The sequence below is a fragment of the Phaethon aethereus genome (assembly GCF_964289735.1).
Source record: "Phaethon aethereus genome assembly, chromosome: 21".
NCBI classification, from domain to species: Eukaryota; Metazoa; Chordata; class Aves; order Phaethontiformes; family Phaethontidae; genus Phaethon; species Phaethon aethereus.
In genome coordinates, this window is record NC_138597.1 from 2,611,864 (window position 1) to 2,637,536 (window position 25,673).

The 25,673-nt window shown below is 48.8% G+C and overlaps 2 protein-coding genes across 2 annotated transcripts in view; one reads left to right on the forward strand and one right to left on the reverse strand.

Annotated features, from left to right (window-relative positions):
• Window positions 1-3,558: 3,558 nt before the first annotated feature.
• HTR6 (5-hydroxytryptamine receptor 6) lies at window positions 3,559-6,542 on the forward strand (the record flags this gene model as incomplete). The annotated part of the gene is made up of 3 exons (XM_082009395.1): window positions 3,559-4,287; window positions 5,695-5,853; window positions 6,123-6,542. 3 exons carry the CDS (start codon window positions 3,559-3,561, stop codon window positions 6,540-6,542), a joined length of 1,308 nt encoding a protein of 435 aa, XP_081865521.1.
• A 3,126-nt stretch (window positions 6,543-9,668) lies between these two features.
• TMCO4 (transmembrane and coiled-coil domains 4) overlaps window positions 9,669-25,673 on the reverse strand; it is a gene marked incomplete at its 5' end in the record, with an annotated part of 36,174 nt that continues 20,169 nt past the window's right edge. Inside the window, 3 exons of the mRNA XM_082009269.1 lie at window positions 9,669-10,178; window positions 21,768-21,885; window positions 24,919-25,036. Of these exons, the coding sequence (XP_081865395.1) occupies window positions 9,858-10,178; window positions 21,768-21,885; window positions 24,919-25,036 (557 nt within the window). The 3' untranslated portion in view covers window positions 9,669-9,857. The remainder of the gene's footprint in view (window positions 10,179-21,767; window positions 21,886-24,918; window positions 25,037-25,673) is intronic.

Below are 25,673 nucleotides of genomic sequence, written 5' to 3' on the forward strand. Positions count from 1 at the left end.
GGCATGGTTGTGCCCTCGGAAATGACCCGATGATGCTCCCTCGCCTGAGCCTAACGCTGAGGCGGGTCCCGTCTGTTCCTGGAGGGGCCGTGCAAGCTTACTGCCCCTCTCTTTGAGTCCCAGGCTCTGGGGGCTCTGCACGAGTTTGGAGAGCAGCTCTCCGGGTGGCGAAACGGGAGAGGGTTTGTGTTAAGGCAGCAAATGCCACAACGAAGGGGATGGGCTGAAAAGGAAGGACGCTGGCAGGGATGGGGGTGTCGTGTGCGTTAAGATACTGGTTTTAGGCTGTGAAGCGTCCTGTCAAGGACGGGAGCTTTACTGGAGAGCCAGGAGGCAGGAAAAGGTGGAGAAACCCATGCTGTCACCCACCACCATCAGGTGGCCCTTTTGTTGGTGTACAGTGAAAACGGGAATTGGATTTAGCAGGGAGACTGCTCCTGTGTGCTCCAGGAGCTGCAGCTCAGGGTGTTGGGAGCGGGGTCTCTCCACCTCCTTTTGACACAGCCTGAGCTTCGGTGGAGACAGGCAGTGCAGGGCTGTGTTGCAGATGAAAACACAAATCTTTACAGGTAGCTAGCCAGGCTCTGCCCAAAATCTGCCCTAAGGAGCCATGCCAGTTAAAGCACAGAATGAGATCCTGAGAGTAGATTGCACTACTGGGGGCCGCTGCATTAAGCCCTGGACTGCCTGGATGTCCTCACCAAGGTCTCTCGGCCTTGCAGTTTTACTCACTCTGGCTCACCAGCCCTTTTTTTGCCATGTTGACGCTTGGGTGGCTGTTCACAACCTGGTTTTGCTTTCCCTGCTAGTGATACTGGAGAGCAGAGCTGGTGGAAACCATGATCCGCTGCAGATGTGTCCAGAAATGCAGCGCAGGGGAGAGAGCAGAGCTGCCGGAGCAGAAAAGCTTTTGCAGGGACCACGGTAGGAGTTGGACCTCATTTTAAGGCAGTTTTTTTTTAAACACGTTTTACTTCCATCAGTTCAGATTCACTTCCCCAGCAAACACATCCAAACCAAGCGTACAAAACCTCCCGCACAGCGAGCTGTGGAGGACACGCTCCCGATCCAATCTCCTTCTCTGAAGCAAAAGCTCTGGAGATAAGCTGAGGTGCTGCTAAGGTCGGGGTGCAGCACGGCTGCGAAGGCAGCATGGCCTTGCACTGCGGCAAGGACTTCCTCGCTGAGCGCTAGCGTGGACCCAGCTGGGATAAATCTGCGCTGCTGCATCGATTTATCCTAGCTGGGGAGGCTGCCGCAGTGTGGGCTTGGGGTGGGTTTTCTTGCTTGTTCCCAGCGCAGATGGGACGAGGAAGTGAGGGTTTCCTGGTATGAGAGCTTTTCTAAAGAAACCTCCTGCTGCGATCAGAGCCTCGCGTGTGTGCGCGCTGCCCTGGATGCCTGCCAGGACAGAGTGACGCAGAGGTGGCCGGGGTGGGTTTGGCTGGGAGCGTCCAAGGAGAGGGTCCCAAGGAAGCGGAGGGAGGGCAGAGGCTCTGCACAAGCTGCCAGGAGAGCTCATCCCGGTACGAGCGTGGCCACCGTTTGCCAGCGGGGAATCCTGGGAGGGGGCTGTGGGGTGCGTAGGGGCTGTGTCCGTGCACGGAGGCAAGCCTCGCTTCGCATCTCCTGCTCAGAGGTGGTTTCCAGGCCTGAATTACCCATTCAGCCACTAGCAAAAGCGGGGCAACGTTGCTGAAAAGATGATTAGAGAAGTAGATCTTGGTAAAGAGACAAATTTCTGTTCCGGGGCAGGCGGCTGGGGCGGCGCAGCCGGCGCTGGGGGTGCTGTGGGCCGGGGCCGGTGGGGCTGTGGCATGCACAGCTGGCGCTTGCCCACACATCTGCAGAAGCATCTTCCCAGGGGATGCGTGTTAACGAAAGCTTCGGTGGCAGCGCAGGGAGCAAAGGGCAACGTCTGGCCCTGTGACCGCAGGGGTAGGTGCCAGGGGCACAGCAGAGATGGACACACAGCTCCGTTTGTGCCGGGGCCAGTGCTGTCGACTCCGGTCTCCCCTCAACAGAAATTGCAGCTATTTGTTTGAAGAAAAAAAACCCTTCAGCAGCTGGGTAATTAAATAACCAAATCAATCCCTGCCAAGCACCCCGAGGCATTGGCCCTGAGGCATGGAGGTGGTAGCGTGGGATAATGAACAGCACTTAAAGATTTGGAAGGGTCTTCTGAACTGGAAGGGATGAAGAAGCCAGCAGGACCTGCTGGGTCCTCTGACATATTGCCTCCCACTTGCCAAAGGGCAAGTTGCCATGGGTCCCTCGGGCGTTGCCCCTGCAGAGACAGGGACCTGGGCTGCACTGAGGCCAGCCCAAATAACCCTGGAGCGGTGGGACAAAACCCCAGGTTGTCCCAGTGCGGGTGCAGCCGTTTCCCTTGGCTTCTGCTCACGCCCTCCATCCCTGGCTGCAGATTGCTGGAAAATCAGCCAGCAAGTCCTTTCCGTGCCTCTGGCTGCTGTCTGAGCAGGCAGCTGTGGGCTGTTGCATGCGTGTTTTGTTGCTTTTTATTTGGCTTTGGAAAATTCTGGTTTTTATCAACTGGTGCGGAGGATGGAGGCGAATGCGGAGTCTCCGGTGTTGGCAGAGGCGGCCGGCGGTGGGGAGGCAGAGCACGGTGCTGGCTGTCTCTTTAAGGTGGAAAAGGGAACTCTCTGGCTTCCACTTTGTGGAGTTTCGACCAGATCCCTGTTTTCATTAGCATTTCATTTCATCTCCTCCTCTCCCCCCCCAGCCCCACCTCCTCCGAATCGGCATTTCTGCATCTTTTTCTGAGCATCACAGAGCAGCAGGTAAAAGTCCGGCTGGCACCTGCACACACACACACACACTCACACATACTCACGTCCGCACCCCTGCATGCTGGACGCACCTCTGCCAGGCAAGAGACGCCTTCCCACACTCCTGCGTGTTGCATCTTCCTCCTCACGGGTGAGCTTGGCTGGGAGCATCCCCGTACTCGCCTCAGGGCTGCTCTGCCTCTCCTCGCCGTCTCTAGCTGCAGCAGCGGCAGAGCTCGGGCACGGAGGAGCTCAGTGGGGACCCGCTGCCCCAAGGGACAGAGCTCTGTGTCTGGCTGGGGGGCAAGAGCTGCGCGTCGGGGGTCCAGAGCATCCCCAGCATCTAGAGCATCCTGGGGTCCAGATTATTCCCTGGTCCAGCACACTCAGAGCATCAGAGCATCCAGAGCATCCCTGGCATCTCAAGCATCCCGGCATCCAGAGCATCCCAAGCCTCCCTGGTGTCCAGAGCATCCCCAGCATCCAGATGCAGTGTCCAGGGACATCCCAGCACAGGAGGATTTGCAAGGAAAAGGAAATGCCTGGCTGTGAGTAACAGGGAGGGGAACATTACTACTGCTGGTCGGCTCCTGGGAATGCCACTCTGCCCTGACTGCCAGTGAAGAGAGGGAGGGGGGAGAGAGGGAGAGGAGGAAGGAGAACAGGCGCAGAGCGGGGAGAAAGACAGTACGTCTTCCCCTGGAGCTGGCTCCAGTGATGATCACCTAGTGCAGGTCACAGCTGGATGAGGTCCCGCCAGCTCCTCATGGAGAGTGACTTGGGGGCCCCCAACGCCAGCGTGCTGGGGGAGCGCTCGCTGCTGGTGGGGAGCAGCTGGGTGGCTGCTTTCCTCTGCTTCATCATCCTGCTGACCACGGCAGGGAACTTCCTCCTCATCCTCCTCATCGTCACCCAGCGCTCCCTCCGCAACACCTCCAACTACTTCCTGGTGTCCCTCTTCATGTCCGACCTGATGGTGGGGCTGGTGGTCATGCCGCCAGCCATGCTCAATCAGCTCTATGGCCGCTGGGTGCTGCGGGGTGACTTCTGCTCCCTCTGGTACTCCTTCGACGTCATGTGCTGCAGCGCCTCCATCCTCAACCTCTGCGTCATCAGCTTGGACCGCTACCTGCTCATCATCTCCCCCCTCAAGTACAAGCTGCGCATGACCTCCTGCAGAGCCCTCTGGCTCATCCTGGCCACCTGGACCTTGGCTGCGCTGGCCTCCTTCCTGCCCATCAAGATGGGTTGGCACGAGCTGGAGTTCGAGGTCCGGTCCCCAAACGTCACCTCCCGGGGGGACGAGGACCAGTGCCGGCTGCTGGTCAGCTTGCCCTACGCCTTGGTGGCCTCCTGCCTGACCTTCTTCCTCCCATCCGCTGCCATCTCCTTCACCTACTGCCGCATCCTCCTGGCAGCCCGCAAGCAAGCAGTGCAGGTGGCTTCCCTTGCCTCCAATGTGGCCACCGCCACCAGCGACGACACCACGCTGCAGGTAAGGTGGCCACAGCGACGTCCCTCCTTGTAGACCCCCGGGATTTGGGTGCCTGGGGCGTTTCTGCTTTCCGGATGGCCTTGGGGCCGGAGCCGGCAAAGGGCTTTTGGCGACCAGACTGCAGGGAGGGAGATTTTGGGCAACATCCACCTCCCTCATGTCCTCCGAGGTGCCCTGTGTCTTGCCCCAGCAACAGCGCACTTTTAAGCTGCTCAGGAGCACAGAAACAGCATGAGCAGAAGCAGAGAAATAAATTAAGATACAGGCAAAAATGCTCAGCGGTGCAAAATAAATGCAGTTTCGCCCCCCTCTTGGCTGGCGTCATCCCAGAGGGATTTTAATCTTATCTGGCTTTCCACTCGTAAATCTTGGCCGTGGTGGGCGTGAGACATATGGGGGAGAAGGAGTTTAAATAATAGCAAATACCAAATTCCGGAGAGCACCTTATTTTGAACAGCTAGCTTCTATTTTTGTTACCTGGCCTATAATGGGAACCGCAAAATACCTCCCTACTCGATTGCTGGTTAAACCACTGTGTGGTTTTTATAACCAAAACGTGGCTGCGCTTGTTTGTATTTCTCCGGGAGAAGGTAATTGCCACTAAACCTAACAGCTTTAATTCCCCGTAATAGGCTTTATTGACCTCGTATCCTACAGGGAAAAGACAAACTTAATTGCCTTTAAATACCTTGATTTAGTTTGTTCTCTCTCTCTTAAGAAAGGAGCCAGGACCCTCTGACTCTCCACCCCCGCTATGTCAGCAGAGGCCAGCGTCCCAGCAGATTCCTACGAGCCCCAAATCGGCTCCGGGTGAGCTGAAATCGAGGTGTCAGCCAGGGAACCCTCGAATTTCATCTTTTTAACTGGATTTTTGTTCTCTTTTTGGGCAGGAAGCTGAGTGGTAACGGGACATCATTTAATTACAGCAGAAGGCTGAGATAATATCTTAATTTTAGATTGCAAGAGCAGATAGAGGACCGAGTTAGTTATGATGTTTGCAGGCTGAAATGTTTGACGTCCTCCTTTCAAAAATGTAATTAATTTGCTGCTCTAATCAGCAGCTAGAGCTGTCTCTTCAGGGCATGCTTTATCCTCACCAAAACATTAACTGAGTTGGATTTTTCTAGAGAGGAAGTGTCTTAATGGTAAAGCTCCTATTTTACAGTTGAAAAAAAATAAAATCCTTTCAACGTTGAGGGTTTCTATTGCTTCCTCTTCCTGATTTATGGTTCGGGGACTGCGGTGTGTGCCATCCTCCTGACCCTTGCAAGAAGGGAAATAACGGCAGGGTTTTTTGCAGGATTTGCATCACCAAACATCACTTTTCTTGGGCGGGAGGCTGGCGCTGGTGTCGACGGCTCCGGCCAGGGGAGAAGTGTTCGCTCACCGCCCCGTCTCCCACTGCAGGTTCCCCGTGCCCTGAGCCAGCCCGCGGCCAGCAGCGAGAACAGGAGATTCACCAACAAGCACAGCAAGAAGGCGCTGAAGGCCAGCCTGACGCTGGGCATCCTCCTGGGCATGTTCTTCGTGGCTTGGCTCCCCTTCTTCGTCACCAACGTGACGCAGGTAAGGACATATGGGCTTTTTTACGTCGGGTTTTCAAAAGCTTTTCACTTTGCATCCAGCTGGGTTGGAGCTCAGATGCCTGCGGGTCTTGCTGGAAAACCTCTGGGACCAAAGATGCAATTTCCCCAGGGAGGAACGGCAAGGAGAATCCCTTCGAAAGGGTTTTGGAGGGTTTCTTCGGAAGGAAAATGTTGGCATGCCTGGGAAGCCGCGCTGGATCGGGGCCGAGGTGGGAGACGCTGCTAACCCTTGCTGTGTCCGCCCGCCAGGCAGTCTGCGGCTGTGTCCCGGCTGGCTTCTTCGACGTGCTCACCTGGCTGGGGTACTGCAATAGCACCATGAACCCCATCATCTACCCGCTCTTCATGAGGGACTTCAAGAGGGCCATGGGCAAATACCTGCCCTGCTGCCGGCGCTCCGGGGAGCCCCGTCCCAGCGCCATCTCCCTCTCCATGAGGAACTCCAACAGCGGAGCCCGCGCCGCCACGTCCCTCAAGAACGTCCTCACCTTGCAGGCTGAGACCGACTCAGTCGAGTCCGGGGCGCTGGGGAACGAACACAACCTGCTGCCGGCTGGCAACGGCCCCCCGGCTCTCCCGGCCCCCGGCACCCGCTTGGTCAACCTTTTCGACGTGGAGCTCCCGGACGCGGAGCTGCGGTGCAAGCAGCTCGGCACCCCCGTGGCCTGAGCGAGGGCGGCCGTGGGGCTACGGCCGGGGGAGACACCGACGGGGGGCGGGCTATGGACCTCCGTGTGCTGGGAAGGATCCCCCAGCGCAGTGCGAACTCTCCGAAGGGCCGATTTGCCATATGATGTCTCCCTGCCCACGCATTGCTGCTCGACGCCGCCTTCAAACGCAGCATGCCTCTCCTTGGAGAAGCCGTCGTCACCGAGCACTTCTGCGGGTTTGAACAGCGCAAAGCCACATTTTGGTGCTGAATGAATCCGCCTGGTTTCTCTCTCTTTCCATCCCTCCTTTGCTCACCGTCGCCTCAACCTTCTCCGAGAGCTGCTTCTCGTGGCCTTTTCACCTCCACTTAGTCTCGACTCCAGACCCTTCCGCCAGCCTACATCTCCCTGAACTTAAACCAAGGCTGTCTTCAGCTTCCACTCACGCAGCTCAGCAGACCACCTCCGTCTCACCGAGTGCGCCGAGAGGAACGGTGGAAACCACATCCCGTGACTCACGGACAAGAGGTTTGGGGCTGCTTCAGTCCACGGAACATCACGTCTTCTTGGAGTTTAATTTCTTCGCCTGATTTGGACTGTGTCTGTCTTCGGTTTCCTGCGAAAGCAGCGAGTTGCAACACGGTGAAACCATCGTGTTTAATCATCGACAGCCTGCACTATGGGGGATTAAATTTGATGCAAAATGTTCAACGCTGCTTTTTGGATATTCAGCAGGGGTGTGGGTGTTTGGCTCGTTTGTGGCTCTGTGGGTATCCTGATGGTAGTAAGTAACAAGATGAGCTTCCCTTCAGATTCCATCCTACATCCTTCCTATTTTTGGCATATGACCATCGTACCTCACTCTGACAATCCATCAATTTTTAGATGATGCAGTTAGAAAATAGACTTTTTTTTTCCCCTTCAAGTAAGAATCTAAACAAATCTCATCTTTTAAATGACAATGCCAGCCCCTCCCGTCCTTCCTCATAGCCATCAGCAGAGAATGGTGAGTAATATGGTAAGTGGGCACTTAAAAAAAGAAAAAAAACCAACAAATGCTTTTAGAAAATTCTTCCTCAAGTGCCTTTCAGATGCAGAGATGGGTTGGTAGTTGGTTGCTGTGCCCTCCCTGCCTATTTTCGAGCTCACGCTAATGAGTTTGTGCTTCCGAAGCTCCCGATTATACAAAGGAATACAAAGCATCCCGAGGATGCTGGAAGAAGCAGCCACACGCCAAGCAAGTCTTATTAGTTTTCTTTCCACATTGCCCACGTATGTTCCAGAACTGAACAACAAGTGTTTTTATGACTAAGTTGACATTTATTTGCTACAAATCCCCTTGCAACCGACGGCTGGCCCAGTGGTCAGTGATAAATGACCGTGACAAAGGGAGGACTGAGCGCAGGTTCAAACATTAAACCATTTTAATACATTTTTGCCACATATCTGTGGACAGATAGCTTGGTCTCAAGCAGGAGGATAAATATGTACCTCTTTCCACAAATGGCTTTATATAAAAACATACTTTGACTGCAACTCCAATTAAAAAGGAGTAGAAAAATACACGACAAACTCCGAAAGTCCGTTAAGTAATCAAGTCAGGAGACACAGGCTTCAGGAGACGGACAAAGAAGAGACCACTTCTTCAAGCCAAATGGTCAAAAGCAATAATACATTATTCTTTGGTCGAACCAATTCTTTGTAATAAGGTGTTTGCTTGTGGAAAAATCCTCTGATGCGGCGGAGAAATCGCGTCCCTTTCCTGCAGCCAACGGCATCAACGCTGACCGGCGTCACTGTGGGATCCTGCAGCCTGTCTCAGAGACATCTCCCATCGCTCCGCAGCGAGGTACCGCACGAGAACCAGAGCTGAGCAGGTCCGGGCCCCCCTCGGCGGGAAGGAATTAGGGAGAGGAAACGCTGGGCACCGTGCCCAAAGCTGCTGTGGACTGCCACCCCCCGAAACAGCCACGTTTTCAACTTCCTGAGAAATAATCTGCAGGTAAGGTTTGCAGAAAGCTGGGGAAAGAAAGGAGACGTGGTTATTAAACTAGCTGGAAAGGGGAGGGAGGAGCGGAACCGAAAATTGGAAGCTGCAACTGCACCGATTCCCCCCACGTGAGTCAATGAGACCCTCCGGACCTGGGCGTGGGACCGTACTTATACCAGCCAGCACTCGTTTTAAAACAGAAAAACAGAGGTGTTCTCCGAAGGGGATTTCCCCCCCCGCTGTGTTCCTGCTAGATTGCCTTTTCTTGGGCTAAGCAGCAAAACAGGCCAGAAAAGGACCTTTTATGGAAGATGTGGCTCAGTCCCCTATGGTTTTGGAAGACTCTGCATGGCAGGGGATGTAAAGCAGGGTCCGGTTTGAGGCTGAGGGAGAAGAGAGTGGATGCCAATTTGCTGTTATGGAAGGAGGTAGAAATCAAACAGATTTGTGTTTATCCTATGCCAAGTATTGGTTTTATTCTAAGCCAATTAAAAATATGTCTGGAGGGGGCTTTTAAGGCTGGAGCTGTGTGTGGGACACAAAACGAAAGTCTCTGTGGGTTGCTGGCTTGCAAAGCCTGGGAGGAAGTTTCACAAAGTAATAAATCATAAAAAGCCAACTCTCTGCTGCCGTCTTTCACCTAGGGACCCAAAGCATGTTTCTAATCATAGTGAGGCCTCGGACGCTCATCACCCTCAGCTTACAGATAGGGAAACAGCCTTAATGATTGGAAAGTGCCCGAGCCCTGGCAGCACACCTGCAGCAGACGGGGGACAGAAGGCAGGTAGCCCGAGCCTTTCACCTCCCCAGTTTAGCAGAGCCAAAGTCTGGACGCTGAAACGTAGGCAGCTGGGCAGCCAGAGCCTGCAACACACCCACTCATGTGAAAACCAGAAACCAAATCAACCACTGGTGGAAAACTGTTTTTAATTTCCTAGTGCCAAGCCCCTCTCCATGATATGCTTAAAAATACCCACAGAGCCACCTGCTTTCCCAGGAGTTATACAGCAGAGACACAGTGCCCAATGGTGGCAGCTGCGTCCCTCAAGAACAGGACCAGTTTGTGCAAGGAAAGTGCCGCCGCTTCCTGAGGAGCAATGCTGATTCAGGCAGGAATCAGCCCTTTCTCGTCCGTGGGAGATGCCGTGGGCGGCTGCTGCGAAAGCTTTGATCCAGTGCCGCGCCGGTGCCACGCTCCAGGCATCTCAGGAGGGTCTGAAAACTGCAGCTACAGCTCTGCCAGCTCTACCGATACTCCTTTGGGAATCCCAGTGCAACGGACAGTGCTTTGAAAGCAGTTTTAGTGCTGGCTGAGCATCTCTGCCTGACACCAAGAGCTCTAATTCACTCCTTTGCCTGTTTCTTGCTCTCCCCGCTGTTTGAACAGTCTGGGCAGGGGAGCGAGGTTTCTCCCAAGAGACAGCTGGGGGAATCATGGCGGTGAGCATGGCCGGCTGGGAGAGCCTCACTGTCCGCCGCATCCTCCTCTTGCGCGGTGTTTTCCTCTTCCCGAGCCTCGCTGCCTGCTGCCCCCTGTGATTTCTTGGCTAGAGGGGAGAAAAGATTGCCGCTGCCCTTCTCTTCCAGCCGACACTCCTTGGTTTTAATGCCCACAGCTTTCAGGATCGTGTCCATTTGCTTCATGTAGTCCAGGTGGCCGTTTACCTGCAAGCAACAACAAGAGTCCTGTTAGCAGGGAAGCTGTGGGGAACCCAGCTCAGCCAAGTCCTTCCTCTCAAAAGCTACCGCTGCCGTGAGACTTGGTGTTAGCTCCGAAAGACTGAAAGAATGAGGTCTGAAAAATGCAGGCATCCATTGAATAACCTGAACTGGCTGCGCCCTTCATGGCACACACTGCTGCAGGATTGCTTCTCTGCTGACAGAGGTATGTTTAAATACTTGGACATTGCTGAGTTACAAAACCCCAGCTCCTGGGTGCCACGAGGGTAGGAGCGGAGGTGATCTCCCGTGGTGAGAGACGCCCAGGTAGGAGACAAGTTGTCTGAATTCAGCTCCCTGTTCTCTGCTACATCACATGTCCTCCCTTGTGGCTTAGCTCCCTTGTAAAAGCAAAGATTATCTTATTTAAATTAGGATATAGTCATTAAATCTCACAACAGCTACCAAGCGTGTTAAGGTTCTTGACTGGAAGGTGCACTGATCTGTCCTACACCATACGAAACTGGGAGCCTCAGAGTTATGGGTTCATAACCCAAATTAAAGTCAACAACACATGCAAAAACCCATACATTTGTATTGGAAAGTCATTTCCGTGGTAAGACAGACCCTTCTGAGATGGATGTAGGAAGGCACTCTTCCAGTCAGGGCACAGGAGGGAGAGAAAACCTCCTCTGCAGGTTATCGTTGTCATATTATTGTCATCACTAAAAGGCTACGGGGCTGGAAAGGCAGAAACTGCCACCTCTGTTTCAGGTGACCCGTGCAAGCCGAGCGTTTGAAGTAATGGCAGCAGAGATCCTCCGAGAGACCAGCCTGCAGCTCTCCTTTGCTGTTGTTCTCACAGCCAACATGGGAGGAAGCGCCTGTGAGCAAAGAATCCCAAGGGGGATTTATAGGGGGATTTTCTGTGGCGAGGAGACTGCCATCAGGCTGAGCCGAGGCTGCTTCGACGGTGCGCTCACCAGCTGGCCTGTAGATTTCAGCAAAGATTAAGGGGTATGATTTGCATCCTAAGATATTTTAGCATCTTTGGTAAATTCTACTTCTAACAGTTTAAATCCTTCCTGACCCACCCAGAAAGCTGTCTCGGGCAACACAGCATCTTATTTTCCCAAATCTTGCTAGTAATTAGGGAATTTCCACAGCAGGGAATACCCAACACCACAGTCCCAGGTTTCCTGCTTCCCAGTCGCGTGTACGACTGCCCCGGGAAGGGGCTGTCTGCTCACACAAGACGGTAAGAGCTGTTTGCAGAGCTCTGCAAAGAAACCCAGCCATGGATTTCTCTGCTCGCTCAGTCCGAGAGGCTGGCTGATGCCTGAGCAGTCCTTCCTCGCTGTGCCCGCAAAGCAGGGTTACTGGCACACCTCGACCCAAACCGAAAGCAAGCCTCCTTTCCTGCACCGGCAAAATTCAAACCTCCTTGCGTGAAGCAGCTTTTGAGTGGTAACGTTTGGAGGCATTTAGGACTTGGAGCAAAATGAAGGATTTAATCAGCACATTAGTAATGCAATATTGCAACTTTAATCAGTCCAGATGGCTCAACAGGCTCTTGATGTTTTGAACAGATTAGTTAATTAAAATAACCATTGAAGGACTAATGGACTGGGTGTTAAGATGCGTACGTTGTTCTCTGAAAAAGTATGAACCTTTTACTACTCAGTAAGGGGGCTCGATGGTAAAGAAAGAAATGAGCACAGCGTTGGACAAGGAGGAGAGGAACAAGAAGGAAAGGGATGTACCGGGAAGGGTTGCTGCAGTCTCTTGGTTTGCTGCATTCTGAAACCTCTGCAGTCACTACAATCTACCTGCCCCGGTCAGCGCTCGGGCATTTCTCAGTCTGTTCTGTTACCCAGTCATTAGTCAGAGAGAACAAATTTCCTCTGCCACGCTAAGGACTAGGTTTTCCTAACTCCTCAGTATCCAGCAGCTTCCACTATAAAACAAAGGGGAATTCCTGTTCCTTGAGCACCATGATCACCGAGAGACGCTGGGTAGGAGCGTTCTGAAGAGCTGAGCCTTTCCTCATGCAGCTAAAGAGCAGCTGAGACCTCCTGAAAGTCTGTCCCTTGCTGCAGCTCTGCTAATACCACTAGATCTCTTCAAAGGAAACTCGCTTCTGTTTCCAGGATAGCCCAGGAGAGGATTCCATAAAGCCAGACCAACGCAAGCCCTGAGAAGGGTAAGAGGAGGTAGGACTCTTTCTCTGTTGTGCTCAGCGTTAAGTGCTGAGCCATCAGCAAAAGAACAGCAAACAAATTGCCTTGCTACTTTAAAGCTGTGAAGCTATCCTGGTGGGAGAATTCAGCAATTCCATCTCTCAAAAGCCTGTTTTCATCTGCAATCTGGAAAGCTGAATTCCTGCGCTGGGACAAGGGATGGGAACATCTAAAACATTGAAAGGGACAATAAAAACTTTAAAGGGATATTAAACAGTTGTTTGAGTATTTGTCAGAACAAAGTGCAGGAGGAATTTCAGAATAAATGGAATTAAAATGTGTTCTTGTACCCAAAGCAAATAATATTTACACCTGTTATAAGGAAATGAAAGCAGTGGGGTAGGTTTATCAGTGTGCTTGGGTGACTTCTCCCCTGTTGTATCTGATTTTATGGTCGCTTTGACTCATTGGAAAACACAAGCCAGCTGCCTCTATCACTAATTCTGCTGCAGGGCTACAGCACTGCACGGGAAGATCTCCAAAGGACCGCAAACGATAGGGTTGTTCAAGTGGATGGATCAGGCAGCTGAAAAGAGCGGTCAGTTCAGTAAGGTTGGAAAGGTTTTCAAGTTCAAATCCACCCAAAAGCATCAAAAATGTCACCGAGTGTAATCATCTGCATCTGTTAAATTCAGATGGAAGTCTTTTTGTGTGGTACAATAAGTGGCTCTGGTTACGGCGTCATAAAAACACAGTTCAATTTACAGGAAACAAATAATGTCACCCCTGGGCCTGCAACCACCCCATGGCTGGTCGCTGTGAGCTCTGCAGCACAGAGGCCGCTCTCGGTGTTGACGACAGCGGTTCGAGGTGGAGAAGGACGGGGGGGACAGAGATCAGCACGTCTGAGACGAGATGACAACGGAATCGATTTGCAGTTACCGCGCAGCTCCCTCCAGTAGCGGTGAGCCGCTGCAATCTCCACGGCTCCACTCAGTTGCCTTTGCGGCTGGTTCTCCCCAGCGTTGCGGAAGAACCAACACAGGAGCCATCCATGAAGATCAGCTCTTTAGGACAGGGGAAGAACCCCAACTTCTCTCAGCTTTTGAGCTCCAGGAACCCAAGGTGTGCGCCGTAGCCCGGAGCTTATGTTTCCTGTCCAGTTTCCCGCAAAAAGAGCTCCTTCACCCATCCCAAGCGCAAAGAGCGCACGTGAGCTCCGACGCCCGGCACAGCTTGCAAAGCTGTTTGCTTTGCAGGGCTGCGCCATTTGCAAGAGCTCACCTGAAAGTCCCTTGGCCTCTCTGCTACCTGCAGGGAGAGAGGAAGGAGAGAGCACCTGGGCTCTGCCTTCCTCCTGCTCTCCTTGGCCAGACATCCTGTGGATTCACAGCGAATTACTGAGGGGCAAGGGAGGCACGCAGCGCGAGCGGACGAGTCACGGGTACTCTGCAAGTCGCAGGGGCGCAGGTCATTAATACAGCCAAGAATTTCACCTCTTTGATTTGTTTTGAGCCCGTCACATCCAAAGAGCAACTTTATCATGCAGGAAAAAATACCCTGAAGTTAAAATGTCTCTCCAGAGCTTTGCTATTTCATCAGGATCAGTAATGACCACTCTGGAGGGCATCAGTTTCAGAATTTCCCTTTTGACAAATACTATCTGTTTAAATAGAAAATGGTATTTTGTGTGGGGTAAGAAGAGTTAATAGAGCGAGCTGCGGTTTCTGAAGCTCAGATAATAACCACACCTCGCTTTTCAGCAGCCCCTTCGTCCTGCTGGTGCGTCAGACACTTTGTGCACACACATAATGAAATGCAAACTGCCTCTGGGGTCGCGTGTATCGATACAGCCAGCTCAGCAACTTCTGTTACTGCCAGTTCAGCTCTTGGGTTTATTCTCCATTTCCAAAAGCGGCAGTGAATTTGTCGTTCAGGAAGAGAACCGGAGTGCAACCCCGCGCTCTGAGACAAACTGCCAGGCGATTTTGAGGTGGCATTGGTAAAGAAGGGAAGAAACTCAAAACGCTGCTATTGCTTTCCAAAAACCCTCATTTCTGGATACTGCCCCCAAACCCATGCAGCCCTCCTCTTCCAGATGGTGGCAAAGATGGACTGATTGCAGGACTCCCGAGCTGTGCCAGGTTATCACTCAGAGTGCAGTCATCTCTGCCAAGCTGGCAGGCTCCTCTGCTCAGAGTTATTCCTACCTGTCACCGTAAGCCTTACTTCAGAGTGGTGGGTACGTCCTGCGTGACGGAGGACATGCAGCCCAGCAGAAAATGTCGCGTTTTTCCACGGTTTTCTGAAAGCTTACGGGAGAGACCTAACGCTGCCCAGGCAGGGGAATATGGCTGGACCTGGCAAAAGCCAGCAGCAGAGCAGATTCCCACAGTGAGAACCAGAAGAACATTAAAACAAACCTTTAAAGAGGCTGTGGCTGAATGAAATTGAAATAGAAATAAAATTCTTCTGTTTGGGTTCTTAGGAAACGAGGTTTTCCAAAAGTGAGGAGAGTGAACTCATCCACTAATTCAGAAGCTGGAATTTAAATGGATTTCTTAAACAATGTGAATTTGGCATCTGTGGCAAGTCCTCCCTTGCTCTATAGGTATAATCTGAGCATTAGCGGTCCTGGCTTCCAGCAGAGGAGAAGCTAATAAAAACATATTTGAGGAAAACTTTATAGAGTTGAATTTATTTTGAAAATACATTTGCATTATTTGTCTTTCATGTTTCTATTTCTGTTCTCTGAAAAACTGATGGAATAAAGCTTGGAGCATGATTCAGCTGAAGCCAATAGGCTTTGCTTCTAAATCATCCCTTCGCACAATTACAATTCTTGTGAATAAAGTAAGTCACTCAATTCTTATTTTTCTTCTTGTTTAAAAACTAACTTGACCGGTAAAAGTTCTCCTTTTAACTACAGCGACATTTCTTGAGTAAGACCGTAATTTTTACATGCAATCACCTTTCAGCCACAACTTTCTCACCTCTGGGACAATAATTGAGGGACGTTACCCTCAGGAAAACAGAGGAAGTAAATGGAGAAAATAAGTTTTGGAAGTCCAAAGCCCCAAGGGGGCAAGATGGAGAGTAGCAGTACGTCAGCGATGATGGGCAGGACAACGTTAGGAAGGGGGAGCTTCATAAATTCTGAATTAGTAAGAGAGCCCTTGAAAGAGTTTCAAGGGAAAGGTACCTTCAGAAATGTCCTTCTGCTCCCAGGTGACGCGCTCTGCACTGCAAACCAGCCAGCTGAAGGCAACAGCTGCTTCCATGAATTTTTCAACTGTTTGCGGAGCTGCTGTTGACTGTTTTATTTTGCTGATGCTCTCACTAATGACTGCCAGAAGTGGGATCGGTTCTTTTCTTTAGCTGTTAGGTTGGTGTTAGGTTGGTGTCTGAACGCTCCAGAGCCTTTCCAAAAAGCCTTTGCAATATCAAAGTTGCAAAACATGCCACTCACTCTTCAGGTGGCTATAATCAAATATGTATTTTTTGGTGCTAATCCAAGTGAAAATTACTGAAATTACATGGTATAAAGAATGTTTTAAAAAGGCCAGCATAAACTATGCATATAATTATCACTGAACATAATCTCTTGGGCCTCAGAGGCAAAGAGATCCCCAAAAACAAAGACTGGACTGATGTATCGAACTGGACTGTTCCTAAAAATAGCTTGGGGGACCCAGATATCTGACATTAGAAACTACAGCAGTCCACTAGTGACCCAAAATACCTTCTATATTGATCAAGCCAGGATTATGAGTTTTTCAAGACTCCATATGAAACCACTGAGGTGAGATTCGGTCTCCATAGTCAGGATGATAAAATAGGACCTGCCTGCCCTCTGTAACACCGAAAGGAACTGACCACCCTTCCTCTCCCCATCTTGCTCCAGGAATACACAAGATTTGGCAAATGAAATGTTACCACCTTTGCACCTTTCAAACCAGCTTCTCAGCAAGACTCCACGAAACAAAATCACCTTTTGGTTAACTAAGGGAATTTTTGCCGTCTTTGGGGACAACGACCTGTTCTCAGTTTATTCATCCTTTAATCTCCTTCATGAGTTGATGGTAATAATGTCTCTGGGCAAGAATTCTTGGGCATTTGGGAAATTTCAACAGCTATGGAGTAGTGCGACATCTCTCCTTAGCAATGCGATCTCCTACAACTCCATCACACCAAGATCTGCAGGAAGTTTAAGACCTTCCCTCACCCTAATGTCACTGGGACAGCAGGCAGGGGTAAGCTTCGTGGTACTGCAGCCACATTCAGCTAGAATCAATAATACATGCTGTTGTAATTGCAAGTTCTCAAACACATTAACTGACACTGTGCTACAGGAGAAAACCTCACGTACACAATGTGTCAGCTAAGTCGGTCGTCATCCACTTCATTAACACTTTTAATTGGATGTTGCGACTGAATTTTCTTTCTGTGTTAGCTGAAGAGGTTAGAAACAAAGCTCAAAACCGAACACAGAAATTATACAGAGTTAGCGTTCGTGTTCCGACACAAAACAAGAAAAAGAAACCTAAATTCTCTATCCTTAATTCACCTTACTGTGCTTTGTGTAGCCGCTCTTGCAGAATCAAACATTATTAACGCCACTTAGGGAAAACTCCCACTGCTTTTGATGGTAGTTTTGCTCAATTAAGGTCTCTGTGATCAGGACAGCTGCTTGCAAAGTCAACAGCTACAAACCTGTTGACAGCAAACCTGTCAAGAATGGAGTCTGCAACGTCTGGCTTTGCAAGAACAGTCCTGTTTTCAAATGCAAGGTGCTCTAATGCATAAAGTGTAAGAGAGAAATCTATAAAAGGTGATAAGTGATGCAAATTGTCATGCTCCATGGGAAAAAGATGTAATGGTATCAAAGCTTTGCTGGTTACTCAAATGGAATGGGAAATTTTGCATGTTGAATTGTATTTGATGTAAACATAAACTACCTGTGAATCTTTCTAAGACGTGGCACTTGGGAAACTCAGCCTTTCTGAAGGAGATGGGTGCAGTCCCAGAAATTCAGCTTTGCCCAGGGTAGTCCAAACACTGTGTGCACTCAAACAGATGTTGCAAAAACCCACCGTGAAACAATACACACATGTTCCAGGCAGAATGGAGGAAATGGGAAAATTACTTCTAAAAATCTGCACGAAGGCCACACTGTTACAGCACCATGCTCCTGAGTGGCAGTGTGCATGTGTATTTTGGCACCAGACTTACAAAATTAAGGCTCAAGGAGTGCTATAAAATGGTTCTCTCTGCCTTTTAGAAGCAGCTAAATATCCCCAGCCTTCCAAAGAGTACATCAGGATCAAGCAATACATCTGTCCTGAAGCAAAGAGGGACAGCAGCCTTTGAGTTTTTGTCTGCCACAAAGAGAAAACAAACTGCAAGTTGTTAATGGCTCCATTTGCACTCTTCTGGAAAAGCTTTTTCAGTTTCTTCCTCTGTTCTAACATACTGACATTGCCAGCTCCCTCTGCTTGCATCCCAAAGGGAAATATGTATTTAATACGTATTTAATGTGTGATTCTCGGAGCTCCCAAATAAACAGCAAGAAGGATCATGGAAAACTAAGCCACTGATGACTCCAGGGTTGCAGGGACATACAAAGAGGAAGAAATCATCCCTGTGACCTCATAGTCCAGCAGACAAACAGACTGGTTTCCACAAAGACTTGCACGTTCCCCAGACATGAGAAAAGGCTCTCCAGGCTCCGTCAAGCCGCTGCCTGAAGCCAGGTTCTGCTCCTAGCTGTTGCTCTTCTGATCCTGTTAATGCCTGTCACCATGGGAGGTGACCTGCTTGTTTGAAACAAGGGAAACAACGGTGTAATGAGACATAGGCAGCCTTTTGCCTTTTGAACTCCCCAGGGTTCTTAATTAATCCTAGTTGTTTGCTGCAGGTCTTGGGAATACAACGGGAAAACCCCAGAGTTTAATGCATTTTGGGGAAAAAGCCTGACTCACAGATGTGCCAAATCAGCTGGATTTCACAAAATTCAGATTTTTCATCTGCTTATGGTATTTATGTACGCTGTGTACCTGCCTGGCTGAAGGCCAGACTGCCTCAAATCTGTTTGCCTTCCCTCATAATGGGAATAATAGGCCCCTCTTTTGAGAGAGCTTTTGGAAAAAGAGATCAGTTCTTCTTGGTTTTTAACCAGTGTCATAAAGAGAGCTTTCCCACTGCTCAGAGCAGCAAAGACAAGAAGAGGTAAAAAGCTTTTGAGGTATCTCAGAGGGAAAAATGAAAGGTGTGCTGATGTGTGATACAGATTATTCTAAAAAGCAGCTCTGCTGTTTTGCCTTCCATGGCGCAGCGGTGCTGCAGGAGAAGATGGCTGTGAAATGCATTGCACGTTTTCTCTACGTACCGTTGCAATGACTGCGCGAGAGATAGGAGTACCTGGTGTCTTTAGCCTGCGGGCTGTACACCGCACGGCTCTGGCACTCCGGGTGTTAGACTAAGGAAGGGTTTACTCTCAGTTGGTGGTGCCGCCTGTTGCCTTTACAGGAATCTGTGAGCACCAGCAGCAGGTAGGCAGCTGCCATCCAGACGACGTGTTGAAGAACAGGAAAAGGAGAATTTAACTGCTATTGGAAGCAGAGGAAAGGAAGGGGTTTTAAAGTCGATGCAAAACTTAATCATAGTCTAAAGATCTCGAAGACCATTTTCACATTGGACTAACGGGAGAACAGTACAGACTTCTGCAGCTCTTCTCACGATCCATCCATGGTCTCTGCTACACTTCCAGCTCAGCATTCCTGCTGTCCCCAAGCTTGCAGGTTCATCCCTGGTTTCTGCTGCGCTAAAACTGCCCAGAGAAACTTAAGCACCCTTCTTGACTTGTAAGCCTCCGTGAAAACGTTCTGCCTACGTTCTGACTCTGAGCATTTCTGCAATATTCAAATGTTAATGCAAAACGTAATCTACAATATCCCATTTGAACAAACAGCAATCAATCTAATACACTACAGCTCAATTACTTCCTTGGTCTCTGTAACAGGTGCTGTCAAATAAAGCTACTGAATAAATCAGTCCCATTGTAACCATTAGGAAGGCTTTTGTAACTGCATTTGCTGAGTGGGAGGACATTTTTCTCTCAGTTCTTTTACTGACAGCCAGATAAAAAACATACTAATCAAGAGAGACATGCCATAAATGCCTTGGAGGTGAACTCCTGTTCATACTGAGGTCTCCTAGTCCTCCACTCATTTGAGGATTCTGATGGTACCACAACAAAGAGAACCGAGCCCTTTCGATCCAGTCCAGTTTTCATCATGGATGGACTGGGAGATGCTGAAAATACTGTTGGGTATTTATAGGCTCAGCGGGCTGGTGCTCCAAATTATGGTGCCTGCATAATATTTGCACACTAGCAACTTTGCGTCATCTATGCTTTGTTCTTCTATCACAGCTTGTCCTTTCTTCTTCAGGGCAGGAGACTCACAGGGACCTCCAGCAAGGGCATCTGCAGGGATGGAGCAGGTCCCCGTTCTAGCAAATACCTCTCTATATATTTCTGTTATGCTACTGCACTGTATTTGCAGCAAAATCCATCTTTGCTTTCTTGCCACTTTAAAAAACATTGCCCCAGAGTATTTCCTTCCCCACTCTTGCTCCTTTTGCTTTTAAAATGTTCATCTGCACCATATTTCTTTTCTTAATACAGGTTTTTTGCCCTGCGGGGGTTGCTCTTTTTTCCCGCCAATGCTTTGCAGTAAGATTAAGCAAGTGAAAGTGTCAGCTCTTTCTGAAATAGGAACAGCGCTGGGACTGTCTGTTGGCATCACGCAGCAAGGATACGGATGCACAACAATAGAAGATTAGCAGACAGCAGCTCCACAACCATTATTCGTTTAGCTGAAATGTAAATATCGCTCCTCCGGGGGAAAAAACGGAGAGGCTGCTGCCAGCCAGGCAGGAGAAAGCCTGCAGGACTCCAGGGGGTTTCAAAGTTCAGGAGGCAGAAGGTCAACAGCAAGAGGGTCTCTGAAGAGAAGGCAAAAAGAGGAGAGTAACGCGGACTGAGCTAACAGGAAAAGTCTCCCCAGTGCCACCACGGCTTGACATCTTTCGCCATTTTTCTTTTCGCACCAGCAACAGATGTCACTGCTTGCAGGCGACTAACGGCAGCTCTGGGGACGGTGAAAAAATGGATGTGGGAGCATTTGGAAATGCTAACCAAGACAACCCGGTAAGATGCAAAGATAAAAGAACAGCTACACTGCTGGACCATGTTTAAAAGCCTCTACTATACCACTTCCTTCTGGGAAGCCTGTATGTTGTTCTGCAAAGTCTCTATTTTATCTGTACAGCATTAAGCCCTGTGTTTTCTGGCAAGGGCTCAGTTATAATGAATGAAATGAGCTGGTAACAGTTGGATATTTATAGGCTCAGCGGGCTGGTGCTCCAAAAAATCTGAAAGCACTTAAAAGTGCCTTTGGCTCCAGAGCAGCGTTGACAATCCCTACCAGCTTGTGGGGACATTCGGGAGGAGTGACGGCAGGCACAGTGACCATGGAAGCATCCTGAGCTCTGGGCTGAGCGTCCTCCAGTCCAGTTTGCAGAGAGCGAAAAATGAGTTAAAACATTAAGATATGGAAAAACAAGATTGCATGTCCAGGATTACTGTGAATATGAATACACAAACCAAGTTCTGCATGATTTTCTATGGAAGAGCTCACAGAGTAAGGACAAGGCAATGAGATCATTAGTTTGCATAAGGTAATTGAGCTGAATATTGCTAGATATATAATATAGTGGCTTATCATTAATGACACCAGATAGCTTTGAGGAAACTAAATGTCTACCAGACATGCAGGAGAATATCTTCCTGTTTCCTGGAGACCTACACTCCAAAAAGGCATCAGCCCAGGTCTGGACCTAGCAAACCCGCCATCGACATCAGAGCTTCTGTAATTACAAACTGGTTCCTGCGCCACGGCATCCATGCCGTCCAGGGGACCAAGGTACAAGGCCTATGAACTTGTCCTTGTACGAACCGGAACAGCGCTGAAGGCTCCACCAAAGTAAGATTGCTCTGCAGTCATGTGTTTGGGCTCCAAGTTTCCCAGCTGCTGATCCTACCTACCTCCTGATCCAGGGCTTGCAAGACAGCAAGGTCTTTTTTGGAGAATAACAGCAGAACCAAAAAAGCCCAAACATATCCAACAAGAGAGGCAAATTCTCATTATTTTGCTCAATACTGAGCACTGGCTGGGCCAACAAAATCTATAGTGAAGTCTGAGCTGAGAGTTATCTCAAAGGAAAGAGGGACAATGTGTACAGAGGTGTGCTCTTCAGTATCCCATCTCCCCCTAATCAATGAGTGTGAAGTTACAGCGCTCTATGCAAAGGACAGGTGGAAAAAACTGAGAATATAAGAAGTACTACTTACTACAGACGAAAGGTCCATGTTCACCATCCTTCTGTCATCCAAGTCAACTGGCTGGAGGCCTGCAACGTTGATCTGGACAGAAGAGGTTCTGTACACAAACCTCAGCAGCCAGTCCCCCCTAGGAGCAGAGCAGAAGAAGAGCGTGAATAAATCCTGTGGCCAAACCAATGCAATAGGTGACTCCTCAGACCACAAGGAGAGTAGAAGGGCCAGGAAGCAGTGTGATGTCTGGACCAAGACCTGCTGCAGCTTTGTCCGACGTAGGAATCGGCGCAGCTGCCGAATTCAGGGCAGGTTGCTGGGACACAGAAGTGTAAGTCTGAATTTAATCCCGATTCATGGGTGTAGTCTCATTACGTGCAGCAGGTTTAAAAATCAGACCCTTCTACTTATTTCTGTATTTGCTTAGAGATTGCAATACATTCACATATGTAATCTTTTTACTGTACTAATAGGTAGAAGTTCTCCAGCCTGTAGGCAGCTGTAAACGTGATGAGGCCTACAAATACCAATGTTGCTGACATAAGTATCGACTGCGAAGCTCCTCAGAGTGCTCCTGATTTATAGGTACTGTATAAATACATGGTTTCAATGACAGAACTAGGAAGAGTTTGTTCTACTGGGAAGTATTGCCATTAAGTCACCGTGACAGTTTCAGGGCAGACTATGGCATGATGAGATGCGTCCTTGGGAAGTACATACCCTCCTCTCCTGCGCTGAGCAACAGTGTAAAACCTGGGCACCTAAACACCACTACACTCTATAGAGTAGATATAAGCTGGATATAAGTGGTATTTGTACCCTGTGATGGCAGCAGGTGAACTGCACCGGCACGGGTGGCCATTCCTGGCTGCTCCTGTCCACTCCAAAATGGTCTATGCTAGAAGTTGTAACTAGGCAGAGCTCTGCAAAATCTCTGCAATGCATCCACGCTACTCAGGCATGAGTTCTTTCAAAAGCTGAGCTTTTGAAAAGTTAGATTTTAAAAAGTCTAACTAATTTGGTTAAGGTTTCCCTGTAGGAATTTGTAGCCCTGCTGTGAAAGGGGATGGGACAGCTCTGACAGCTGGCTTTCTCTCTCCATGTGTCCTTTCAGACTTTAAAGCCGAAGGAGACAAGCTACACTGGACTGAAGCTCAACAAATTGGGCCCAGATCTGATCTTGCAGGAATTCTATTCAATGTAATTCATCTGACTCATCTGACCCCACTCCTGAAGTGACGGAACAAGGCCACCATTTGTATAAGCAAGAGACCAGAGAAATCAGAATCAGGTGAGGTCTTGCCTCAAAATGTTTGTATAACGCTTCTCTCTTATCTCATATCCTCACATAAATTCTCCACTTATCTCTCTGTTAAATCTAGCTGCCCCTCATGCGAACTGAATAACCCGCAAATTCACCATCTGAGGGCAAAGTATAGAACCACCGTAGTGGAATATTTCCTGACAGTCTCCTCACCTGTTTCTTCCTATTTGTGAGCAACAAGCTACAATTTCTACATCATTTTTCATTCAACATTCAAGACACGGGCTTGCCAAAGCAGAGACTAACGAAATTACTGCGCGCACCGTACACATACTATTTTACAAACACGCATGCTATTTTTATTCCAACGGCACATGCAGGCCTTGAAACTATAACAAGATTTTTTTTTTTTTTTATATTGTAGGAAGTGAATACACTGAACTTTATGCAGTGAAATTGATTTTTGTATAACACAGGGAGGAACGATATTTGCCAGGGGAAATTCAGTTATATGCAACAATTGCTCTCATTTATGGCTTCTTGGAGGAGCACAGAAGCGCTCCTAAGGAGGCAGCAATTGCTTTTTCCTTATGTTGCATGAAGAAATACTGTAACTGGTGTGCACATCCAGCATCCGTAAAACCTCCTGTGATCCAAAAAGGACAAAACCAACAATTTTCAGCCTAACTGACAGATGGGATTAGTAATTTGTTGTTTTCATCGTGAATGCTTTTAATTCTTCTATTTAGTTCTTCTTTGTAAATTAATATACTATGTTAGATGCAGAGTAATACAATACTCCTCTTACTCATATGTATGTAGGCTTACATACGTACGTGTGTATGGAGAGTAGCAACAGCATTTTCAGCTGTCCTTGACCTGAGGGCTTGTGGCTTTATACGCTGTCTTGACTTGCAGTTACATGTTCTTTGCTAATCTTCTTGCCTGCTTATTTCTCAATTTATTTTCCCATGCTCTTAGTCTTCCCTGCTTCATTCCTTCGCTTTAATTTCGCCTCTTCTAATTGTGCTGGTAAGCAGTGTTCTTGTCACAGTTATCTTCCAGTACACAGTCATTAGATTGGATACTGTCACTTGAATCCTTAATAGCTTTTAAAAGATTGCTTCAGCTGTTTCATGCCTCTGAATCTCCCTCTTCTCACCCAGCAGCTCTCACAACTCTGCATAGCAGTTGTCTGCGCAGTTTTAAAAGGCTGATATTTGGTTTCAAGGTAACCTTTCTATTCTTTCACATCCTTAGTGAATTTGCTACAGCTATTCCAGCTATACCTCCTTTGTAAGTAAAATACCTTGTTCACGTGGACTGTCTTGACCAGAAACAGTCTAGATACAAAAAAATCTTCAATTTGCTTGAGCTCCTTCCCTTCTGTTGCAATTTTCACGTCTTGTTCCCCATAAGCAGCCCCTAGTGAATTGTATCTCAAAGCTTTTATAGATTTTAATTCGCATTCTTTAACTGTCAGTAAACTTAACGGCTGTATTTATAGTCCTTTACATAAAGCTGAGATTTAAACGGGCCTTAGAATATGTCAAATTTTGCACACAGACACACTGACCCAGCTTTAAGCTGCCAGGATGATATAACACTGCCACCATATGAACAGGACCAACATACTGAGCACCTGGGGGTTCCAGCGTAGCCGTGCGTCGCAAGCAGCCGAGAGCTGGAGACAGAACAGCCTTCGACTGTCTCCTGAAGACTGTCATCTCCAGGTAATCTGCAGGAGGGAAGAGGCTCTGGCACTGCTGGCTCTGGCGCTACTGAATCAAGGTACTCACCAGCTGAACAAATATTCACTTACAAAATATTGAAAAGGGATAAATGTACAAAAGTATTTCAAGGTGACGCTAGGATAATGAAGCAGGGGACTGAGCACATACAGACCTGCAATAACCATTTACAATCCTGCCCGACACCACTTTTGTGATAGCTCTCCAGTACTTTGCTTCTCCTTCCACTGGAGCTCCCAGTAAGACCACATCTTCAATGATCCCTTGAGAATCTATTAAGATGAAAGCAGAACAGCTCACAGTTCGAAGACGGATCAGAAAATAGATCTTTACAGGTACATGAAGGAGGGGTATGTTCTGATGTGCACTACAGAAAAATCATTATTTCTGTGGTTTAAATCTTAAAGACAAAAACAATGAGAAGGAGGATCTTAAACATCATTTTGTGTAAATGTCAGTGTCCGCAGTTCCAGCTGGAGTCAGTAAACACAAAAATTTGAGATCCTGAGGCAGTGAAAGGCTGACGGCAAGAGGGAGAAGTGGCCTGGCCTCTGCCCAGAAAGATGCAGTTCAAGCAGCAGACCTGTGGAAACTTGATGATCCGGGTTTGCACAGAGCTGAACTATTATGCTTTGAAACAGGTGAAAGGGACTGACATCCCACATAGCGAGCAAATGTTGTCATATATTACGCACGATAAACTCCTCCAACAACCAGCCCTTAGAGCTGAGCTCGTGAAAAACATGACCCGTTCATGCAACAGAAAACCCCCAGATTCTTAATATTGATTGGGAACTAGCAACAGTGAAGGCGTTTGATAACACGAAATGATAATCTATCAATGATTTTCTGGAAGGGTACTTTAACCTGAATGCCCAGGGCTCAATTTGCTGAAAAGGAATGTTGATT